General features: G+C 38.4%; 1 protein-coding gene across 2 annotated transcripts in view; it reads left to right on the top strand.

Annotated features, from left to right (window-relative positions):
- Positions 1 to 16,907, top strand: part of CCDC6 (coiled-coil domain containing 6) — a 51,390-nt gene extending 34,483 nt beyond the window's left edge. For both annotated transcript variants that reach the window (XM_032116037.1, XM_032116038.1), the window contains exons 6-9: positions 1,815 to 1,971; positions 5,148 to 5,248; positions 8,969 to 9,093; positions 11,407 to 16,907. In XM_032116037.1, coding sequence (XP_031971928.1) covers positions 1,815 to 1,971; positions 5,148 to 5,248; positions 8,969 to 9,093; positions 11,407 to 11,598 — 575 coding nt within the window. In that variant the 3' untranslated portion in view covers positions 11,599 to 16,907. The remainder of the gene's footprint in view (positions 1 to 1,814; positions 1,972 to 5,147; positions 5,249 to 8,968; positions 9,094 to 11,406) is intronic.
- The last annotated feature ends 2,871 nt before the right edge of the window (positions 16,908 to 19,778 follow it).

Raw genomic sequence — 19,778 nt, 5'->3', positions numbered from 1 at the left:
AGTTGTGCCTAGTTCTGAGTCAGTAGCATTGCACTGCAGCTGATAAGTGAGTAGATACCTCACCACATGGCCAGAGGAATTTGGGCAAATGCAGAACAGGCAGTATTATCCCCTGCTGGCCAGCCAGGCTAGCTGGAATATTTCGACCTCCATTTAAAGAAGGAGCTTGCTAGAAGCAGCAACCTTCCTTCAAGACGGAGATGATGGATCGAGAGTGCTCTTTTGCAGAGACCTTGTGCGCAAGTTTGTAGGATTAATGATTTGTGGCTGTTAAAAGAAGATAAGGACAGCTAATCTTTGTACTTGAAAATTCTGCACTGCAGCGTTCACTTACTAAAGTTCAGAACAAGAGCAAGGCCTTAGATTTAGAGTAATCTTTGTGCAAATCCAGCCTAATTAATTTCATTTCAAGTATCTTCTATTTTTAAAGTGGGGTTTTTTTGAACTACTGTGGTTTAGAGTAAAAAAATGGAAAGCATATCAAGTCAAATTCTCATTGAAAAGAAGAGCTAGGTTTAAAAGAACTCTCTCCCTTTGTGAGCAGGTTAAACAGAACTGCAGTACAAATGGCAGAGCTTATAGGAGTGGTGTATGTGCCAGCCTGCAAGCAGAAGATGAAACTGAAATACAGTTTTCAGATTGGTGTTTGCAACACATGGCCATTAGAGAACCTCTAGTATTCTTAAGTATTTAATGAAATCTGCTTATGGAATTCTGATACTTGTATTACATTTTTTATTTCTGAAGCACTTCTAGGAACTGGTTGATATGATAATAGTGTAAAATAAGTGACACTGTTACATTTAAAAGTGATATTTCCACAGAAGAGAAATAAATCCCATGATGTTAATAGTTTGGGAACAGGTTTCTAAAACAGGAATATTCTTTTCCTTGAAGGTTGCTGCATAAAGGAGTGATGACAAAGCATGATGAATTGTTTTGGGTTTTCTTAATGTCAGGGATTCAATGTAAACTTGATCAAACATTACAAAATCTCGCAAAATACACTATGTATGTCATAAATCTTCATCAGTATTCGATTTTATTTGAGTAATCTGTCACAAACCTTCATAACTTTTCATAATTTGACTTTATCACTTGAAATAATCCGTGATACCAGACCATTTAAGTGATGTTTGCTGAACTTGCTTAGAATTGACAACTCAAATTGCCCTTTGATGTCCAGAGTAAACCTCTTGTTGACTTTTAACATTAAAATTGAATACAATTTTAATACTAATATTTTTTAATTGGCACATGTTCTGCTGGACAGTTGCTATGATAAAATGTGTAATTGAAAGAGTGCTGTAGAATATATATGAGGTAGCAATTTTGATACAAGCTTGAGTTTGGAGTTTCAGAACTTGTGTTGTGCTTCTTCCTTTAAAATGAAAATACGCCTGTAAAATAATTTCTTCTGTGTGTTGCAGGAAGATTTTGTAAATGTGGAATAGTATTTTAACGGAGCAGGAAACAATATTTTTTCTTAATGGTTTTACTAATGCTTTCTTAATGAATTTTTTCTTTCTTTTCAAATTTATTTAAATAAGTACTTTTGCTCCATGGTGGGGGGTTTTTGTTTGTTTTTCTTGTATTTTATTTTCAAACTTGGTGTCAAGCAATAGTTTACTTTCGTAGCTACTGTTCTGAATTAGGCTTTGAACTAATGACTTAAAGGTGAAAATTTTCAGTGATCTATCCTGAGCATTTTCTATGCCTTCATCTTGAAGTGTTGGAGTAAACTTAGCCACAACATACTTGGCTGCCTGAGAAATTGGATTTTAATCAACATGTAACAAAATGATGAATTTCAGATTCAGAGAAGATGGCACAATATTTAGAAGAGGAGCGACATATGAGAGAAGAAAACTTGAGACTTCAAAGAAAATTACAGAGGGAAATGGAACGTAGGGAAGCTCTCTGCAGACAACTGTCAGAAAGTGAATCCAGCTTAGAAATGGACGATGAAAGGTTTGTATTCCTTTAGCCATCCAGATGTGTGGGACTTATCAGTATTTGTACTACTTTTTGAATTTTTTTAGGATAATTATAGAAGCAATTTGCGTGTGGGTTTAATATACATATCAAATTTCAGCATAGTCCAGCAATTGTATCAAAGTTGTATAGAAATTGCATTAGTTTTAACAGTGAGGAAGAAAATACTTATATCTGAAGATTGTTTAGGGTTTTGGTAATATATATTGAAATAAATACAGCTGTGGAGTTGAGAATCAGGATAATTTGATCACAATACCTTTGTTTTGCCCCTAACTTGGTAACTGCAAGGAATTCTGTGAGGTAGGGACATCATCTTTACTTGGGGCTGATTTATGCTCTGCAGAAAGCAAAATATTTTCCGCCAAATACAAAGGGATACTGTGCAAAACCTTTGAGAGAGGAAGCATTTCCAGAGCTGTTGGGCTGTTCTTGATGTCCAAACCACAACATCCTTGATTTTTTTTTTTCTCCATTGCAAGCTGCTTTGCTTTCCCTGACCTTACAGATAGTCTTGTGTTTTTCATGGTTTTATATCATGCCTTTTAGTGTTTTCTCACATCCTAGAAATATGACAGTGTTATATCTTGAAAGAGGATTTTAAGTACATTTTGAATAAAACCTTATTTCTTACCAAATGCTCATTATTTTGTTGTGTTGTTTTATATTATTTTGGATTTATGGTGGTCCTTTAGAATAACTAAAAAAGTTACCCTGTGCTGTGTATTCTTCTGATACTGAGAGATTTCTTCTTGGGTCGTCAATATATTTGTTATGAGATGTAATTTACCAGAAACAAAGTACCAGATATTTTGTGTCAAGGAGTACCCTTAAAGCTCAAAGTAGTGTGTTCATTTTAATGAAGCACTAAGACAACTTGACCTATATTGCATTAGCATCTGATATTAAGATGGAGCGAATGCTATATAAATTAAATTGATAGAAATACGGGATTCTGAGTTTGGAATTTTTTCTTATTAGGCTTATATTTTCTTCCACTATTTACAGTGTAATAGAAGTACAGTCAAAATCCAAAGCTGTGTGAATTACCAGTACGAATCTAAAATTGTAGAGTATCCTCATAATTTTTTATCACCCACTTGTAAGTAGTGGTAACCAGGAAATGCAGGAAAATTTGATTAACTATTCTGTACTTCTAAGAAATGGTCATGTTTGATTTTTTTGGTATACAAAGGCCTGACAGAATAACTCCAAATCAGGTATTTGCAGTGTAAGTAATACAAAGCAAAGTGAAGGATAAAGCAGGCGTTAGTGGTTAGCCTGAGAAGACAAAATACTTTTGGAACTATCTGCAATAATGATTTTTAAATGTCAATTTTTGTCAGCTTACATCTTACTAAAAATAATGGTGGCGATGGATGAGATACCCATTTCTTTCAGTTGCATTCTGTTAGCTGATGATAATTGTTGTATGTAGCTGAGGGTAGGTGAAGATGCTTTCCTGAATGCAAAATACACAGCTCTCCCAAAGCCTCTTTCTCCAGAGTAGCAGTAGCTTTGTCTTCTCAATCCTCCATCCTATTCTTCGGAGCAGCAGGGTAATACCTGAAAGCAGGACGCATGGTAATGGTGTGCTGCTGCTCCACATCACCTGAGCCAGGCAGTGGGATGCTCTATTTGTGTAGAATACAAGGGGATTAAATCACAGCGATGCTGCCTTGCTGGAACACACACACTGGTCTGCATTGGAAGCTACTGTGTGTTGCAGAGGTAGCTTAGTTCAGTTTCACTAACCTTGCCACTGATAGCTCTTTAAAAACTTGTATATTTATTTAAACCCTAGTTTTTCAGTTTAATTGTTAGTTTTCTGTTGTTCTCTATTGCAGCTACTTTTATTACCTGGTCCACCCAAATTCAAACCAGCTTTGGTATCATTACAGTGTACTGCCTGTGCTAAGGCATGTGGCTTGTTAATTCTGCATATCCTGGTTAAAAAGCAGCAAGATGCAGTATCCAAATATGTTTCAAATAGTTTATGAACAGACCTCAAAGTAGTGAGCTCCATCAAATAGGAGTAATTTTAATGCTGTTCCACGTTACTGGTTTTTTTCTATGATGGGGAATTAAATGCAGCTACTAAGAACTTGTGAGAACACAGTGGTAGAAGAGGAGACAAGAGTCAAAGGGCTATTAGGTAGCTAATTTTGCCTGCTGCTTTGCTGTGTCCAGTAAAGAGACACAGCTGAATCTAATAATATAAACCCACCTGCACTGATTTGCAGCCACATGGTGAGCAGGGGGGCGTCTAATCTAGAGAGTGACTGAAAAATCTAAGTGGAGAGTGCATGAGCAACTCAACCTGAGGCTGCCAGCCTAGTGCTGTGGGGAAAAAAACCCCATAAAATCTCTTTTGAGATAAAAACAGTAAGTGGCAAGTAGGAGCAGTTGTTATTATTTTATCCTTTTATATAGCACTGGATATTTGTGAAGAAGCTTCACTACAGTCAGTGAATGAAGAACAAATAAATATCACTAAAATTATTACAGGTGGGGAAAAATGCTCTGCCTCAATTTCTGGTCTGTTCAGTTTATCATAGTCAAGAGTGGGAGGTGTCTTGCAACACAGCCTAAAAGTACCTTTAGTGAGAGAGTCCTGGGTTGAAAGTGCCTCTTTAGTCCAGTGGCAAAAGACAGGATGAGCAAATACCTAAATGTTGAGACCAGAGGGGTTCAAGTAGGAAACAGGACATGTTTTTAATGCTATGGCTGATCAGCTGTTGGAACAAATTATTAGTACTTTAATGATTTCTTCCCCCTTTTTCAGGATTTCAGATTAGTGCTGAATGCCTTTCTGGAAGATACACTCCAGCCAGCCAAGTTATTGAGTTCAATGTAGAAATGATGTGTGAAGTGCAAGAACATAGAATGGGTCAGATTGGATGACATGGTTTATATCTGACCTTAATATGTACTATTCAATAATATGCAACTCGTATGGTGTTAACTGTGAATGCCTAAGATAAGTCCAGCTGTTTTCATGGAAGGTTAAGCCAGTGTCAGCAATGACGAGAGTTCCTGTCATGGCTTCCTAATGTGATTCTTATGGGAATTGAAAAAATCACAGTGAAACATTTAAAACATGGCACATTTTAAAAGGTTTGATCTAATTATTCTTTGCCTTTTTTTGTTAGATATTTTAATGAGATGTCTGCACAAGGATTAAGACCTCGCACTGTGTCCAGTCCTATCCCTTATACACCCTCACCAAGTTCTAGCAGACCTATATCACCTGGTAAATATTTAACCCAGTTTCTAAAATTATTGTATGCATCACATAGTAACATGCCCTATTAATATATTTAGGTCAGTAGCCTTTCAAAGCTAGTTTGGAGAAAAAATCCTGCATCATAAATGCAAGAATAGTTTTGCCTTAGGTGTCTTCTAGTGCAGCATGTTCTTGGATGGTTACCAGATATTCAGTATTTCAGATCTGTGGACAGATATTGAAGATCAGTTAAGTAGCTGTCACTTGAACTTTATTTCTTTTTTGCTCTCTTTTTCTCTCTTGCTGTCTTTTTTTTTCCCCTCTGTTCCCACACAAGTTGCACAACAGGACACATAATTTAAATGGATTTCTAGAGTTTGGGAAGAACTAGTTATGAGACTACTATTGTGCTCTGAGTCAAAACTTCTTAGAGCAGTGTTATCTTGAACATGTTGGAAAAAAGTCAATTTTCATTTTTCTTCAGTAGAGAAATGGCTTTTGTACTTCTACTGTTTTCTGTTATTAAACAATAACTATAAAATTAAGAATTCCTGTCTCACATACTTTGTATAACAGAGGCAAACAAAGCTTTTCTGAGTTTCTAATTACTGAATATATTTTAGGTCAAATGAAATGCATTTGTGTTACTAACACATTTATTGACTGAAATTTAAAATCCCTTAAAATTGCCCTTGGACATTCATTAGAAGTTGCTGGCAGTGGGTGTTTCATGGTGCTCACAAACACCTTGTACATAAAGAAGTGAATGGAGCGTGCCTGGCTTTCCCACATGCACCTCTATCACCTGCCAGACAGATGAGATGTGCTCTGTGTTGACACAAGGTGGGAATGAGACATTTTATTACACAGGTCTGCTAGAACATATAAAATGTCTTTAGATCCTTTAATTTTCAAGGTTGACTGTGGTTTCTCAAAGGACTATAAATAGTTTTCACCCAGGTGTTGCACGTGTGAAAACCAGCTATGGCCGTAAGCCGTGTTCTGATGCTAGAGATGAGCAGTGTGACTATGAGTTTTCTGAAATGAGCCAAATGACTTGACTTTCAGTGTTTTGCAAGGCGTGTTACCAAGAAAATGATATATATTTTCTTATCCCTTTCTTGTAACTGTGTGTACAGAAGTGTAGTCGGCCAACAGCTGCTCTGGAGTAAGGACTGGGCGTTGGTGGTTCTGTGTGTGCGGCCTTTATGACAGTACAGTATCCAACTGCAGGTTGGATCTGCAGTCACACGGGGTTATAACTACAGCTCTGTGTGGGACAAATTACCTGCTGACTTACAGGCTTGCAGCTTACATTCCTTAGCCATGCACCCTGTTTAGATGCTGATGTGTCAGTGCAGAACTGTGTCAATTTATTCCTCCACTGAGACTGAAGCGCATTTCTTGTTCCCTGTGGACTTTACTTCCCATCAGTAGTTGATACAAGAGTGGTAATTTTATCCCACAGACAGGGGATGCTGAAAACACTGTGAAGCACAGCTGAAATGATAATTTCTAACAGAGTTCATGAGTTTGGAAATTCTGGTGTGGTAGATCTTCCAGGCTAGCTCGTCTGCAAAGGCAGCTGCATCAATCTCCTTTTCATCTGATTAATTAATACCAGTAGTTGGGAAGTTTCAGACTTTAGAAAAATAGAAGCAGCAGTTTGTTAGAGAGCTAATGAGATCAATAGGGAATTTTGTAGAGCTGTCTGGGATATATGGATGCAGTAATGGATGAAAACAAATAATTTTTGACAGTATTTTGTATCTAAAGTAGTACAGTAAGATGATGTCAAAAGTATCAGCACAGAATAATAAAACAGCTGTATGTTGCATCAGGTATTTGTATGACTTGGCATGTTTCATATGGGAAATTATGTCCCTTGATTTTGTGGAAACAGAATTTGTAAGCAGTTAGAAATGCTATGGTTTCATATGGATGGCTGGTCAGGTTTAATGGATCAGATTTTTGCTTCTGAATCCCAGAGTCTTTTGTGCCTGCATGGCTTGGCATGCTACTTTTGAAGACTTTGAAGCTGAGATACTGCTGAGATTTTTAGCACCGTGCATGGAACTTTGAAGATAGTGTAATTACTGCTACTCCTAGACAGCTGGGGATTAGTTGTTCTAATTACCAGTTAGTCTTCAGTGTAGATAAACTGTTCTGTGCTTTGCAGCTAAGTTTGGGGCTGCAGAGATGAGCTACCCTGAATGTATGTACACTGCTCTGTTTTTGCTTATTTGGCTGCCAAGTAGACTTGCATTTGTCAAGCTTGTGGAGCTGGATTATCCCAAAGGAGTTCAAAATTGTCATGTTACAAAGGTGGCTCTGTTTTGCCCATTATTGCTAGGCTTTTACCTTTGACTGGCTGCCATGTCACTTCCCTGGACATTGACTTGTTTCTATCCTTGTGCTAGCTGACAAAAGTGCTTACATATAACACATGTGCTCTACAGATAATTAGATTGTGTAGCCAAAAGGCAGATTAATTTTGTTGTTATTCTTGTAGTGGCAGGGATTCCAGTGGAGTAACTCGTAATTTGCACCAGACATACACTGAGGCTGTAACAGAACCAAACAGAACTGAAAGAAGCAAGGGGAGTCTGTATGACTTCATTAGTGATCTGAGGCTTGGTCTGTTTTCTCCCCAAGATCTCGTCTCATCTCTTTTAGGCAGAGACACAGATGTGTGTAGTCAGGGGTGATGCTGGGTGTTGGTGCAGGGACACTGTTCTGTATTGGTTTAGTGTTGAAGTGTGAAAACTGTTAAATCCAGTGTGGTGTCATAAAAGTTTAATATGCCTTCAGAAGTGTTTTTCAGTCATTATTCTCCAAAGCAGTTGCTTGAGTCTAATTGTAAACAGCTGAGAAAAGTCCTGTCTCCTTCCTTATGATATTTTTGTCAGAAAGCAGAAAGAAGCAAAAGGTTTTGGAAAATGTGCTCTTTTGAGAAACTTGAAATGTTCAATACACTTTAAGGTCTGAACTTGAAGCATTTGGCAGTTGCTGTTTCAGTTTACCTTGGTTAAATAGAGCTATATCGGAACTCTGCATTTTTATAATTGAGTTCTTACAGGAAGGGAATATTTAGATGAAAGAATTAGATATTTGCAGTTTTGAATAATAGGCTTTCCTTAATGTAGATAAAACAAGTTGTAATTTTAAATGTTATTTGCTAGCCTAGTCCAGTTAGTAACATTTCCTTCCCAGCGTGTTTTAATTTCCCATCCCCAAAGGTCTTTAAAATGCTGAGGCTGAAAAGGAGGAACCCTCGGTGCAGATCTGGTATGCCTTGGAGGAGCCACCTACATCCAGTTTTTTTGTGGAACCTCGTTGTGGCCCAGTGCTAGATGGCTTCTGCAGGCACAACCTCTTTGCTTCTTCAGACTATATGTAGTTCAGGGAGCCATTTCCTCTCTGGAGAAGTGGAAGGCTGAATAGAAATACTTACAAACTAGAACTAAGCTACCGTGGGAGCCTCAGACCATTTATCTTAAGTGAAAAGTTATGTTTAACACTGTGTAATGTATGTTTGAAATGTATGGTAGTATGCTACAGGAAAAGAAAATAAATTTGCATCACACTTCTCAGTACAATTAGTATTTTGTAGATGTCTAATCTGCAGCATTTACCAGTTTTTAGACTATCACTGATTCAGAACCAAAAAATCTAAAAAAACCCCACACACTTCAGTTTCTAATACCAAATGAGAATGTTGATGTTGCCTTGTTTTACCAATTTTAGGTCTGTCATATGCAAGTCACACAGTTGGTTTCACACCACCAACTTCACTGACTAGAGCTGGAATGTCTTACTACAATTCCCCAGGCCTTCATGTGCAACATATGGGACCATCCCATGGTATTACAGTAAGTATTTAAAATAGTAAATACTTGTTACCAATATAGTTTGTTTTTTGGAAGTTATGATTGGTTTTCCTTAAGTTTTTTTACAAAACATTTTTGTAAATGTTTGTTTTTGTCTCCTTACTCCAAGACATCTATTGCTGCTTTCTTCAACCCTGATTTTCCTCTTCACCCCTCAGAAACTGATTCTTTTTGGAGAACCTTGTTTTCTGCAAAAGAATAGGATGTATTATCATCTTAAGGACAGTAATAGGTATCATCTTATGGATCAGCAGGCAGGGTGTGAAAAGTGATGTTCTAAGCTACTAAGCCTATCCCAGGAAGTAAAAACATTGCTTTCATTTTTCTCCTAGTCTCCACCATCTGACGGATGAGTCATCTGAGGTTGCTTCAAGCTCAGGTTTTCTTCAGGATGACACACAATGCTACCATCATGTCACTGTAACAGGCAGTTAACTCTTATTTTCTATTCTCATTGGCAAAGAAGAAAGTTAATATAAACATTTGTTAGGGCAATTTCTCATATCTTTCAACTGAATTTATTTCCTTTTTACCTGCGATGTTTGATGCATTTCCGCTTCATCGTGTTTCTTCTAAATATTTGTGGAGTTTATTGAGCAAACAGAGCTTAAATATTAACCATTTGGCAAAATACCTTATGGTTGTTGTATCAAGACCATTTTGATTTTTCTCGGCAGGTATGGTAGTATGTAAATATTCTTCAAGGTTTCCGCTTACATTTGTCATTCTCAGATGTAAAAGAGTATTTTGATAGAATTTTTAGTCCAATGGTAAAATATAGCTGCTTCTGGTTTAGGTGAGTGTGCAATGGTAATTGTTACAATCTCCCTGAGGAAAGGTGGGTGGGGACACTATAATGGTAGGTAGAACAGAAAGGAAGCTGGAGCTCAGCAGGAAAGTAGAATTCTGGTCGGGGTTCAGCCTGTGGCTGTGTGTCACATGAGTTAGTCACAGGAAGATCTTTATGCTTCTGGAAAACATGGAAACTAATTTTATAAATGAGTTTTTCAAGGAACTTGCTCTGTTCGGTCCCTGTGAAATACTACTCTTTCTGCAACTGTAAATGAATTGAGTCATCATGAAAAAGCTCATCTTCACGACAAAATACTGATTGTTCAGAGAAAGGTGTCGACCAGCAGCTCTTGGCTTTGTCTCAATGCTGATACCAGGTCCCCTTATATTATTAGATGCATGCAAATGCAATAAATGATATTAAGTGTTTCAGAGGCATCAGTCAGTTGTCAAGAATCCCTTGGATTTTGCATAGAACTTGAATCTATTGTACATGGTTGTTCAGAAAAATAGATACAATATATTTGATTTACTAAACTGCAGTTTCATTCTTGACTCTTCATTTTTCATCTCCGTTACAGAATAAATTTGACTTTACCTTTAGTACATTTGGTATAGAACTGTAACCATGCTTTTCCCCAGAGCTGACCACCTGTGGTTGATAAGTAATTATGGGTGGGTGGTTTGTCTTGCCATGAGGTTCTTGATTAATGCTAATTGGATTGGTAAGTAATAAGCGTTTCTATTTCAAAAGTGCAGAAGTTAGTGTTGTGCAGTATAATTTATATTTTTGCATTGTTAACATTAAAGGTCATCCTTCCCCTCCTGCCCCCCAATTTGTAAAGATAAAGTGGGGTTTAAATCTTTCTGTTTAAATGTACCAGTTGTTGAAAATCTGTGGTTTCTGTTCAGGGGGTCTCTCTAACAAATGCTTCACTCTTGCAGCTTAAAGGGTTGTAATATTTTTTTGTTCTCCAAAGAGCAACTTGTATTATGCTTTGGTTTTGCTCCAGTGTGTGGGCTAGAGCTTCTGGGTGGAGTCTGATGTTCAAAACATTCCCACCCACGCTCAGGTACCACATACTTGAACCTCATGTGCCAGCAGCATGAAGTTAAAGGTTCATCAGCACCTACTGGTGAGGCAGGCACAGCTGGCAGGTGCTGTGCCTGCAGCATCTCATTTCTTTTTAGGTTGCTGGTCATCATGGGTAAACATATCTGCAGGACGTCTTGTGCTCATTTCCTGCAAGCTAACAGGAAGGAATGCGTGTTCTCTTTGATGTCAAGAGTACTTCCCCTTTCCTTTGCTACTCCGTTTCAGAGGAACATTTATTTTATGTAGAAGTTGTATTGTGACTCCTGCAATGTTTTGAAATTTCTTCTTCCCACATAATTGTTCAGACTTTTTTGTGTGATTTTTTTTGTCCTTTGCCAAGATTAGAGGACTTTCACCTAACATTGTTGAGGAGTGTGTTAAACATAATTTCAATATTTGTTCTGCAGAGGCCTTCACCACGAAGAAGTAACAGCCCCGACAAATTTAAACGTCCCACTCCTCCTCCTTCTCCAAACACGCAGACCCCCGTGCAGCCACCTCCGCCACCACCTCCACCTCCTGTGCAACCTCCGGGCCAACCCGCAGCGTCGCAGGCAGCCAATTTTCAACATTCAGTGCATCCCTCCTCTCAGCCTTAGTGCATGTGCTCAGCAGTCTCTATGTCAGAAGTGGACTCATAACACGGAGCAGTTTACTAAAAGCCAAAGGCTTACTTGGCATATTTGGATTTGACTTATTTGCACTGAGGTTATATAGGCTTCACTGTTAATTGTGTTGTAAACGTTTGTATAAAATGCAGCCAGTGTTGTGGGTCTACAACACTAACTTAACAAAGTTTTCCATCAGTGTTTACTTGAACTACATGTATGTCCATTCTCTGGCTGGAACATTTGCTACTCTGTTTGGTAATACGGCATTATGTCGTTTTGCTTGGCTCCAAAGCTTCATTTTCCTGGCTTTTAGGTTTGTAAAATTAAAGGGATACCTTTTTATATTTTTTCATGACAATTTGCAGAAAATGAAAGGCACGATGGGCTACATCATAAATTCTGAAATATTATGTTGTTTACCAAGCTTATGGAAAATCAGCACTATGTTTCAGTCATTTAAAATATCAGCTTCTAGTGCAAAAGTGAGTCAGACACCCTAATCAGTGCCCAAGACACCAACTCTATGGTATTACATAGCAAATAAGATTGATTCACAGAGGACACATCCATATTTCTCCTGTTTAGAAGCACCTCAAATGTATGGTACAGTCAGGACTTTACACTGAGGGAACTGGCTTGTTGGAGTCTGTGGAATGTACAATTCGTGGCCCTTAAGATTTGATGATGTCACTTGACATTTCTGTTAACCTGTAAGCTGCCCATACCGTGTGCCCTGTCACAGTGACTGTTGGGAAGTGTGGTCCTGCCCACAGGTTACTGAGAGCTGATTCAAGTGTGTGCTCTTGGATTTTTTTGCTGCAGAAGGCAATGTGATTGTAGAGAACAACTGATGATAATTTCTTTCTTGTTAAAATATATTCATTGTGATTCCCCTGAAGCAAAGTTTGAACAGGTATTTTAAATGTTCAAAAGTCTGTTAGAAAATGAGATGAGCATAGAGGAGTATATTGGCGTAACAGCCAAAACTTTGTATTGCTTGGTAGAAACAGAGTACAAGAAAGTAGCACAACATGGCACTAATGAATGCTTATTTAGCAGCCTAAGCCGGTACAATGTATAAAGAAATGTATTCTGAATACATTCTTTCCATTCATTTAGCACAAATAAATTGGTTTCACTTTGCAGTGGAACAAAGTGTCACTTCTTGATATTGACATCTTACTCGGTTACATTTTTCCTGAGGTTTATATATTATTGATAATTTTAAATGGTTTACCTCATATATATGGATATGTGGGCCATGGAAAATGACAAGAGAATGTTTATTTTATGAGAATATGTATCTGGCTATAATCAGAGCAGAACATGAGTAATTTATCTTTTGTTTACAAAAGTTTGTTTGACATGCCTAATGCTTTATTAAGGACATTTTTAAGAAGGAAGTACAGCATTCTGGTAGTATACTAACACTTGTACATATATTGTCATTTTTGCCGCTCACCTATTCAGTCAGAATTGCAAACTGAAAATCTTTATGAAAATAGTGCTCTAAATCAAAGTTGTAAGTTAAAATAATGTTGTAAAATGTTCTGCTTAAGGCAAAATTAGAATTTCTTCACTGTAGTTATGTAGTTTCAGCTCTGAGAGAATTTAGAGAAATGCATATATAGTCTATTACACTTCTTAAACCAATATGGGATCAAGTGCATTATCAAATTACATTAATTATGGTAGTGACTCTCTAGTCAAGTGATTCTCAAGATTGTGGCAGACCTAAAATTTGACCGGTGCTTCCATTTGAAAATAATTGACCATAGCAGATGCTCAGCTTTCCGTAGAGGAAACTCTGCTGTGAGCATTATAATTAAACAGAGCTCCTGAATCAGTGATAGGATTGTGTGGGAGAAAGTGACAGGTAGTCCGAGGTGGGACTAAGGTCAAGACAGGATCAGCTCAGTTTGATGCTTGTCCTTTTGTAAACATAAGACGAAGAAAAAAATATATTCTTTATTAAGCAGGATTCCAGCTCAAGTATCCCAGAATTTGAAATTGTGCCCTCCTTTCTGAAGTGCTTTGAGATCCTTGGATGTACGGCTCTACAGAGGGCAATCTCATGGTGGTGGTAGCACAAATGTGAGTGGAAAGGGAAGAGCCTTTGACAGTGTTTTAAGATCTCAAAATGAAAAATTGCCTAGAATAATTTACATTTGAAGCATATTCCAAAACTGAATTTGCGTAACCCAAGTTCAGCTGCTGTTATAAAGTGTCTTAGAGAACTCTCCTTACTGTTCCAGTGGGACTGTTACCAGAAGAAAGTAAAGAACTGACAAATGTATACTAAACCTTGAAAGTGTAACAAGGCGCTAAGTTGGCCTTACCGAACTGAGAACGTTGAACAAACGTTTGCTTGCAATCAGAAGTGTTAAACTCTATTTGTAGACTTTTTGAATAAGATGAGAAATTGTGCACAACCATCTCCTAATAAATGTAAATGAATTTTCAGTTTTCCTTGTGAATAATAGTCATGAATTATGATTCTGCAGCTGTGATTTTATCAGATCTATAGACTGGAGAAACTCACTTGACAGTGAGGTCCAGCTCACTATGAGGGCTTAAGTGCTTTGTTTCTCTCAGAAGCACCTGGGTGGATTTCTGTCATCCTTTTCATCACTAATGCCTCTCAGTTGCACACTGCATTGTCACTAGTTGTGTAGGGCCACAGAAGCAATTTTTAGCTGTGTGTGGAGCATTTTGTCAGCGTACCCCTTTACAGCTAAAGATTAAAAAAAGAAAAAAAATCTACCTTTTAGCTGTTTCACCAGTGCTTTCCTCTCTGACAATCAAGCAGCTTTCTTTTTGTATTTTCTCTCAAGGGATCTGGCTTGGACACTGGAATGCAGCTGATACTCTGTAGAACATTAAGAGTTTACTTTAGCCACGATTTGTTCCACGGAAGTTCTTTGGAGGAAGATGTGGGACTGTTTGGAGATAGTCTTGCAGCCAAAAGCCAGATAAGACTCTTTTAATTTCATGTACTCTTCTGAGAGCATATTCCCAAGGGCAGAAAGTACATCAAGAGTTCTTCCAGAAAGTGTTAGTGCTTTTCTGTTGGCAATCACTGTACTGGAGCTGAGCAGAACAGGATTCCTTTTCTGTTAAAATGTTTTCATTTAGGAATCCAGCTGCCTGGGTGGAATCCCTGTGCACTTCAGCTGAATGAAAAATGCAGTCTTGGAAGCAATGAAAATGAGAGAATGCTTCCTGGGATCTGTGCGAGTTGCACCTCTGACAGGAGAGTATATGGACTCTGTATATTTTGTTAAATAAATGGAAACTGATCATGGAGACAAATAAAAGCCTTGAGTAGTTTGTCAGTCAAAGAAACACAGTCTCTCATCCTCAGTATCGATTTTTGCTTACTAAGAGGATGCAGCCAGGGACCTTGATTAAATTTTACACTGTTTTTTCTGATCCTAATGCTTAGTTTTACAAGCAGTACAAGTTCTAATGCTGTTCAACTCTTTCTGATGTTTCCTTTTTTTTCAGTCATGGCAGTCTATTTCTTTTTGATCCTTGGGAGTCTACAGAGCATGGACTATGCAGAGCATATTTCTCCAGTTCAAGCCATCTCATAAGAAACCAGAAGGTTTATGAGTGTAAGCTATGAAACTATAATACATGCATATGTTACAACAACCTCCTTGAGAGGAAAGATCTCTTGTCTTGAAGAGAGGGTAAACAGAGCCCCTAAATACCAAATGGACTATATCCATAGAGACAATCTGGTTTCCTCAGTTCCCTGAGAAGCTGAATTCCTCTCCCAGGGTTTTGGTTTCTTATTTGGATTAAGGTTCTTAAAATTTTAGATTATTTAGAATTCCACATCTCACTATAATAAGTACTCAGGATCCTTCATGTTCCTTTTGGGTTACAACCATTAGTCCCAGTACAAGCAGAGGTTGAGTCAATGCCACTTGTAGATAGGAGGAAGTCACTGAATATGCCAGACCGTGGCCTTTACGATGCAGTTAAAGTGGGAGTGTGTGCTCATATAATGATTTATTTTTCTAAGCAGCTGGTTTGGGATTAGAGGTGTATCCTGAAGAGGAGATAAACTGTGGAGTTTGGTGCTGATTACAGACAGCTGCTGCTACTTTAGGGAGACGAGTGCTTGTGCCTGTTCCACTAGTTGGGCTCCAAAGAAAAGTACTACCTCATCTTTCAGTTGGGATAATGTGGCCACAGGGTCAGCAGAAATGTTGTAGCTATGTTAGGTTTCGTTCTGCATGTAGTACCTGGGTGGGAGCCTTTCCTCGCTGGAGTGGGGCTCCAGGGATTATAAAGCTTTTGTAGAGGAGGAGTGAAGAGTTAGGACAGATGGCTGAGGGTTGAGTTTGTGAAAATTGTATCCCTGTAGTAAATTGCTGCTCAGAGTGCTCCTTGTCTAGGCCCGGGGATTGCCTGTACTAAAACTATTTTTGGGGGGCCTTTTTTTTTGGTGTGATTTCCTTTGAAAAAATGCTGTGTTGCAGTTCTTTAAGTTCATGGCATTGGTATCTAATTAAAATACAACAACAACAAAAAACCACAAAAAGCATTTCCCCTTTCCACAGAGATATTGGAAGTAGTCTTCTATGTGCAAAGGTGGGTTTTCTCATGATAAAACTTAATGCTGTATCTATAAACTGAGATGTTTTATTCTAGTGGTAAAACCTAAGCTGTCCAAGGCACTTTAGTTTGTGATTGCTGACTTTTGTTTTGGCAGGTGTTTCAGATGAAATCTAAGCCTCCTGTGGAGGAAGAAAAAAATCACCTGACAGCTGTAGACTGTTCCTTTCCTGCAGAAATACAGCAATTTCCTCAAATGCAAGTGGAACAAGCATCCTTGAGCTTTTCTGAAACTTATATTTAATTTCAGTACCTTGGTGATTGCTCTTGTATATTTAGAGAATCGATGAAGCCTCATTATAGGTTGGTTGGGTGTCTAGCTGGTTGTTCCTATGTTTTTCTGATCCTAGGGAAGGAAGCCTGTTTGAATTTGGATCAAACAATGGCCAGAGTGCAGATTTGTTGAGCATGAATCCAGGTGGTGACTTTAAGAGCGTTACACTGTGTTGGTGTGGATCAGAGCTTATTGTAAGAACCTCAGATATAAAGAAGTTTTTTTCTTTAGCAGGTTACATTTTATTCCTGTACTAGCTGTATTATTGCTTTTTTGTATATCTCAAGGTGTTTACATATATTTGTAATTGTTACAATGTGTCTGTAATCAAGCTCATCTGTGCCTTCATGCAGACTTCCAATAAACACTTGATTTTTTTTTGTATTTACTCGTATGGAAGACTACTGGGTGGATGTATATTTCCTTCTCTCTGTTAGCCTGTCATCACTGGGAAAAAGAGGAAGAAAAATGAGAACTGGGGGTCAGAGAAAGATATGTGTTTGTCTTTGTTTTTGCTGTCTTTGATTCTAGTTGAGCCATTCCTGTTTCAATGTCCGAGTGTGTAACCTGGGGAATAACCTGTTCACATAATAAAGTTTGCATAGGAGGTGCTCCTCACTTTGAATTAGGTGGAGATTCAAAGTACAATGCATGCTTGACTCCATCAGTTTTGCTTCTGTCTTGGAAGAATGTAGCTATATTTCTTAAATTATTATTGTGGGGAAATTCCAGAGTACTTGTCTGAATTAAACACGTCTGTTTAACCTCTAACAGCTGCCTTCCATGAGGGTTCAGGCTTTTTATTGCCACAGCAAAAACCTCCAGTATTTTTGGTCTTTTTACCTTGAGGGTACTTTTCCTTGGGAGGGTGGAGGGGGTTAGGAAAAGAACAGTTTCATCTTTTTACCATTTTTTCTCAGTTCATAGGAACTGAGAAATGTATAGAGATGTATATTTGTACAAAGTTATAGAAAAGCATCCTATGTGTTCTGAGTCAAAAGCAGTATATGGTAGGACAGCTGTTTTTCTAATCTGGTATCAACTGTGAGAAAGAGAGAAGGCAAAAAATGTTTCCTTGCCTATGCTAAGGGGTGTGCTGTCTATTCTGTAGCTGAGAAAAGAGTGCTTTTGCTATTCCTTTGTAGTAGTAAAGGTCATGGGATCAGGTGCTCTTTTTCAGCTTTTCTTGTTTGTCTTGTAATCACACCTGATTGTTCAATTAAGTCATTCTATGATTGATGGATTCAGTTATTTCCTATTAAGAATCCACCATAATTTTTGCTGTTTTGACATATTTTCTTACTGAAACTTTAATCAGTTATTATACTTAATGATTTTAAAGCATGAACCAGTTGTAAACTTTAAATTGTATGTATTTGTGTAAATTCTGTGAGTACTTTGTTGTGCCATCCCTTTTGATGTTTCTGATTTTGTCACATTTTTATTGTGTGCTTTCATTTGTCAGCTTAGCACAGAGCTCACCTGTGATATACTCAGTAGCTTTTCTAAGTATTACTTGCTGTATCTGGCTGTTTTGCCAGGTTTCTGGGGTTAGATCTGAAAGTCTCAGCGATACTTAAACTTATCCTGTATTCAGTGTCTTGAGTGTTGCTAAACTTGTTGGTTGAATCCACTTGTGTCTGTCTTGCTCAGCTGCCACTCTGGCCTCTCTGTGACTGCTGCTCTGCTCAAGTCAGCACAGGCCTCAGCCTGCAATGGAAAGCATGCTCTTCCACTCTGACCAGTAAAATCCTTCTATTCTGATCGCTGCAAATTCCTGGGTGCCAGGCCATGGGTGTATTTCAGCGAATGCTAACCTAGCTGATCCGTCTTACTCTGTTCTTGGAACACAGGCAGTGTTTCTTAAAAGGCCTTTATTCTCCTCACTCCCTGCTGCAAATGCTGAGCAAGCAGTTGTCCTGCCTGTCCGTGACTGCCATGGCTGATGGGTCTGTGGACTGGGGGAATGAGCTGTGCTGATGCCGTCTGTCTTTGTGCATGTCCTTTGTTTTCTGACGTTTGTCTGAACAGAAATGAGCCACTTGGGCACTTTCAGAAGAGCAGAAGAAAAGGGAAAGATGATACATGTGATTGGTTTAAATGTAGGTTGCCTTGTCCAGATGCTCTCCCCTTTAGATGGTTCTTTTTTATTTCTTCTAGTGCTTGTACCCCTTTATAAAGGAAAGCATGTTCCCAGCATTGCATGGGTTAACTTAGAAATCCTGGTAAACTGCTGAGAGTGAGAGAAAGAACGATGCATTTCATGGCAAGCAATTTTAATAAGCCTAATCCTTGCTGAATGTAAAGGTGCTGGCTTGGATATCAGTCTGTTTCACGTGCTTTTGAGGCCATTCCATACCTTTCAAAGCACACAGTGCAGCCATCCTACAGAAGCAAGAAGAGGTTGAAGTCAGTCCTGCATTTCCCGGATGGAGACTCAAGGTATGTATAAAGACTGTTAGTTCACTTGGATGCAGAAAACACTATTTTTGCTCCTCAGGACTGTGGATGAGTCCTCTGTGTTCCAAATCCTGTGTATTAGTGAAAATGCTCTGCACCACGTTCTGTACTTTTTTTTCTCTTAAGCCTTGAACATAGCCTGGCTTGTGAATTTAATGAACCCAGAACAGGGATCTGTGGGAGTCTCAAGTATCTGTGGTGTGACCATCTGGCACTTTTGGGGCTGAACTTAGGAAGTATACACTGCTACCTCCTTTCTCCCTCAGTCCCTATAGTCACACTCTGGCTTTCCTCCTGTTGCTGAAGGCCCCCTCGATCTGGTGTACAAAAGCAGTGTTGTGAGCTGGGCTCTTGCCATTCTGGATCTGAGTTCTTTTTGACAGTGCTGAATGAAACAGGTTGTACTTCTGTAGTGAATTTTTAACGCTATCTTGGCTGTCAACAGCAAAAAATAAATGGAGAGGAGGTCAAAAATAAATGCTTCTATCTTTCTGCCTTGAGATGGGAATTTTAGATCTGCTGTGATGACTTTGTTTTTCCACACTTCCTAAAAATCATCCTGAGTTTTCTGTACCTCTTCAACACTGATACCTACTTCTGCTTATTTCTTAGCAGGGGAAAGAATTAAAACTAATAACATGAAGCAGTTTTGCAGTTCAGCTGTGACTGATGCCTGACTTTATTTGGAATATGCAGATTGCTAATCTGCATCACCAAATTAGGCAAATTGTTTTGGATCACTTGTATGTGAATTTTTGCACTTGTTTTGATATGAAAAACACTGGATGGTTATTGGAAAGATACA

This window comes from Corvus moneduloides, chromosome 8 (genome assembly GCF_009650955.1).
Source record: "Corvus moneduloides isolate bCorMon1 chromosome 8, bCorMon1.pri, whole genome shotgun sequence".
Taxonomy (NCBI): Eukaryota; Metazoa; Chordata; class Aves; order Passeriformes; family Corvidae; genus Corvus; species Corvus moneduloides.
This window is presented reverse-complemented; position numbering and strand designations above follow the sequence as displayed.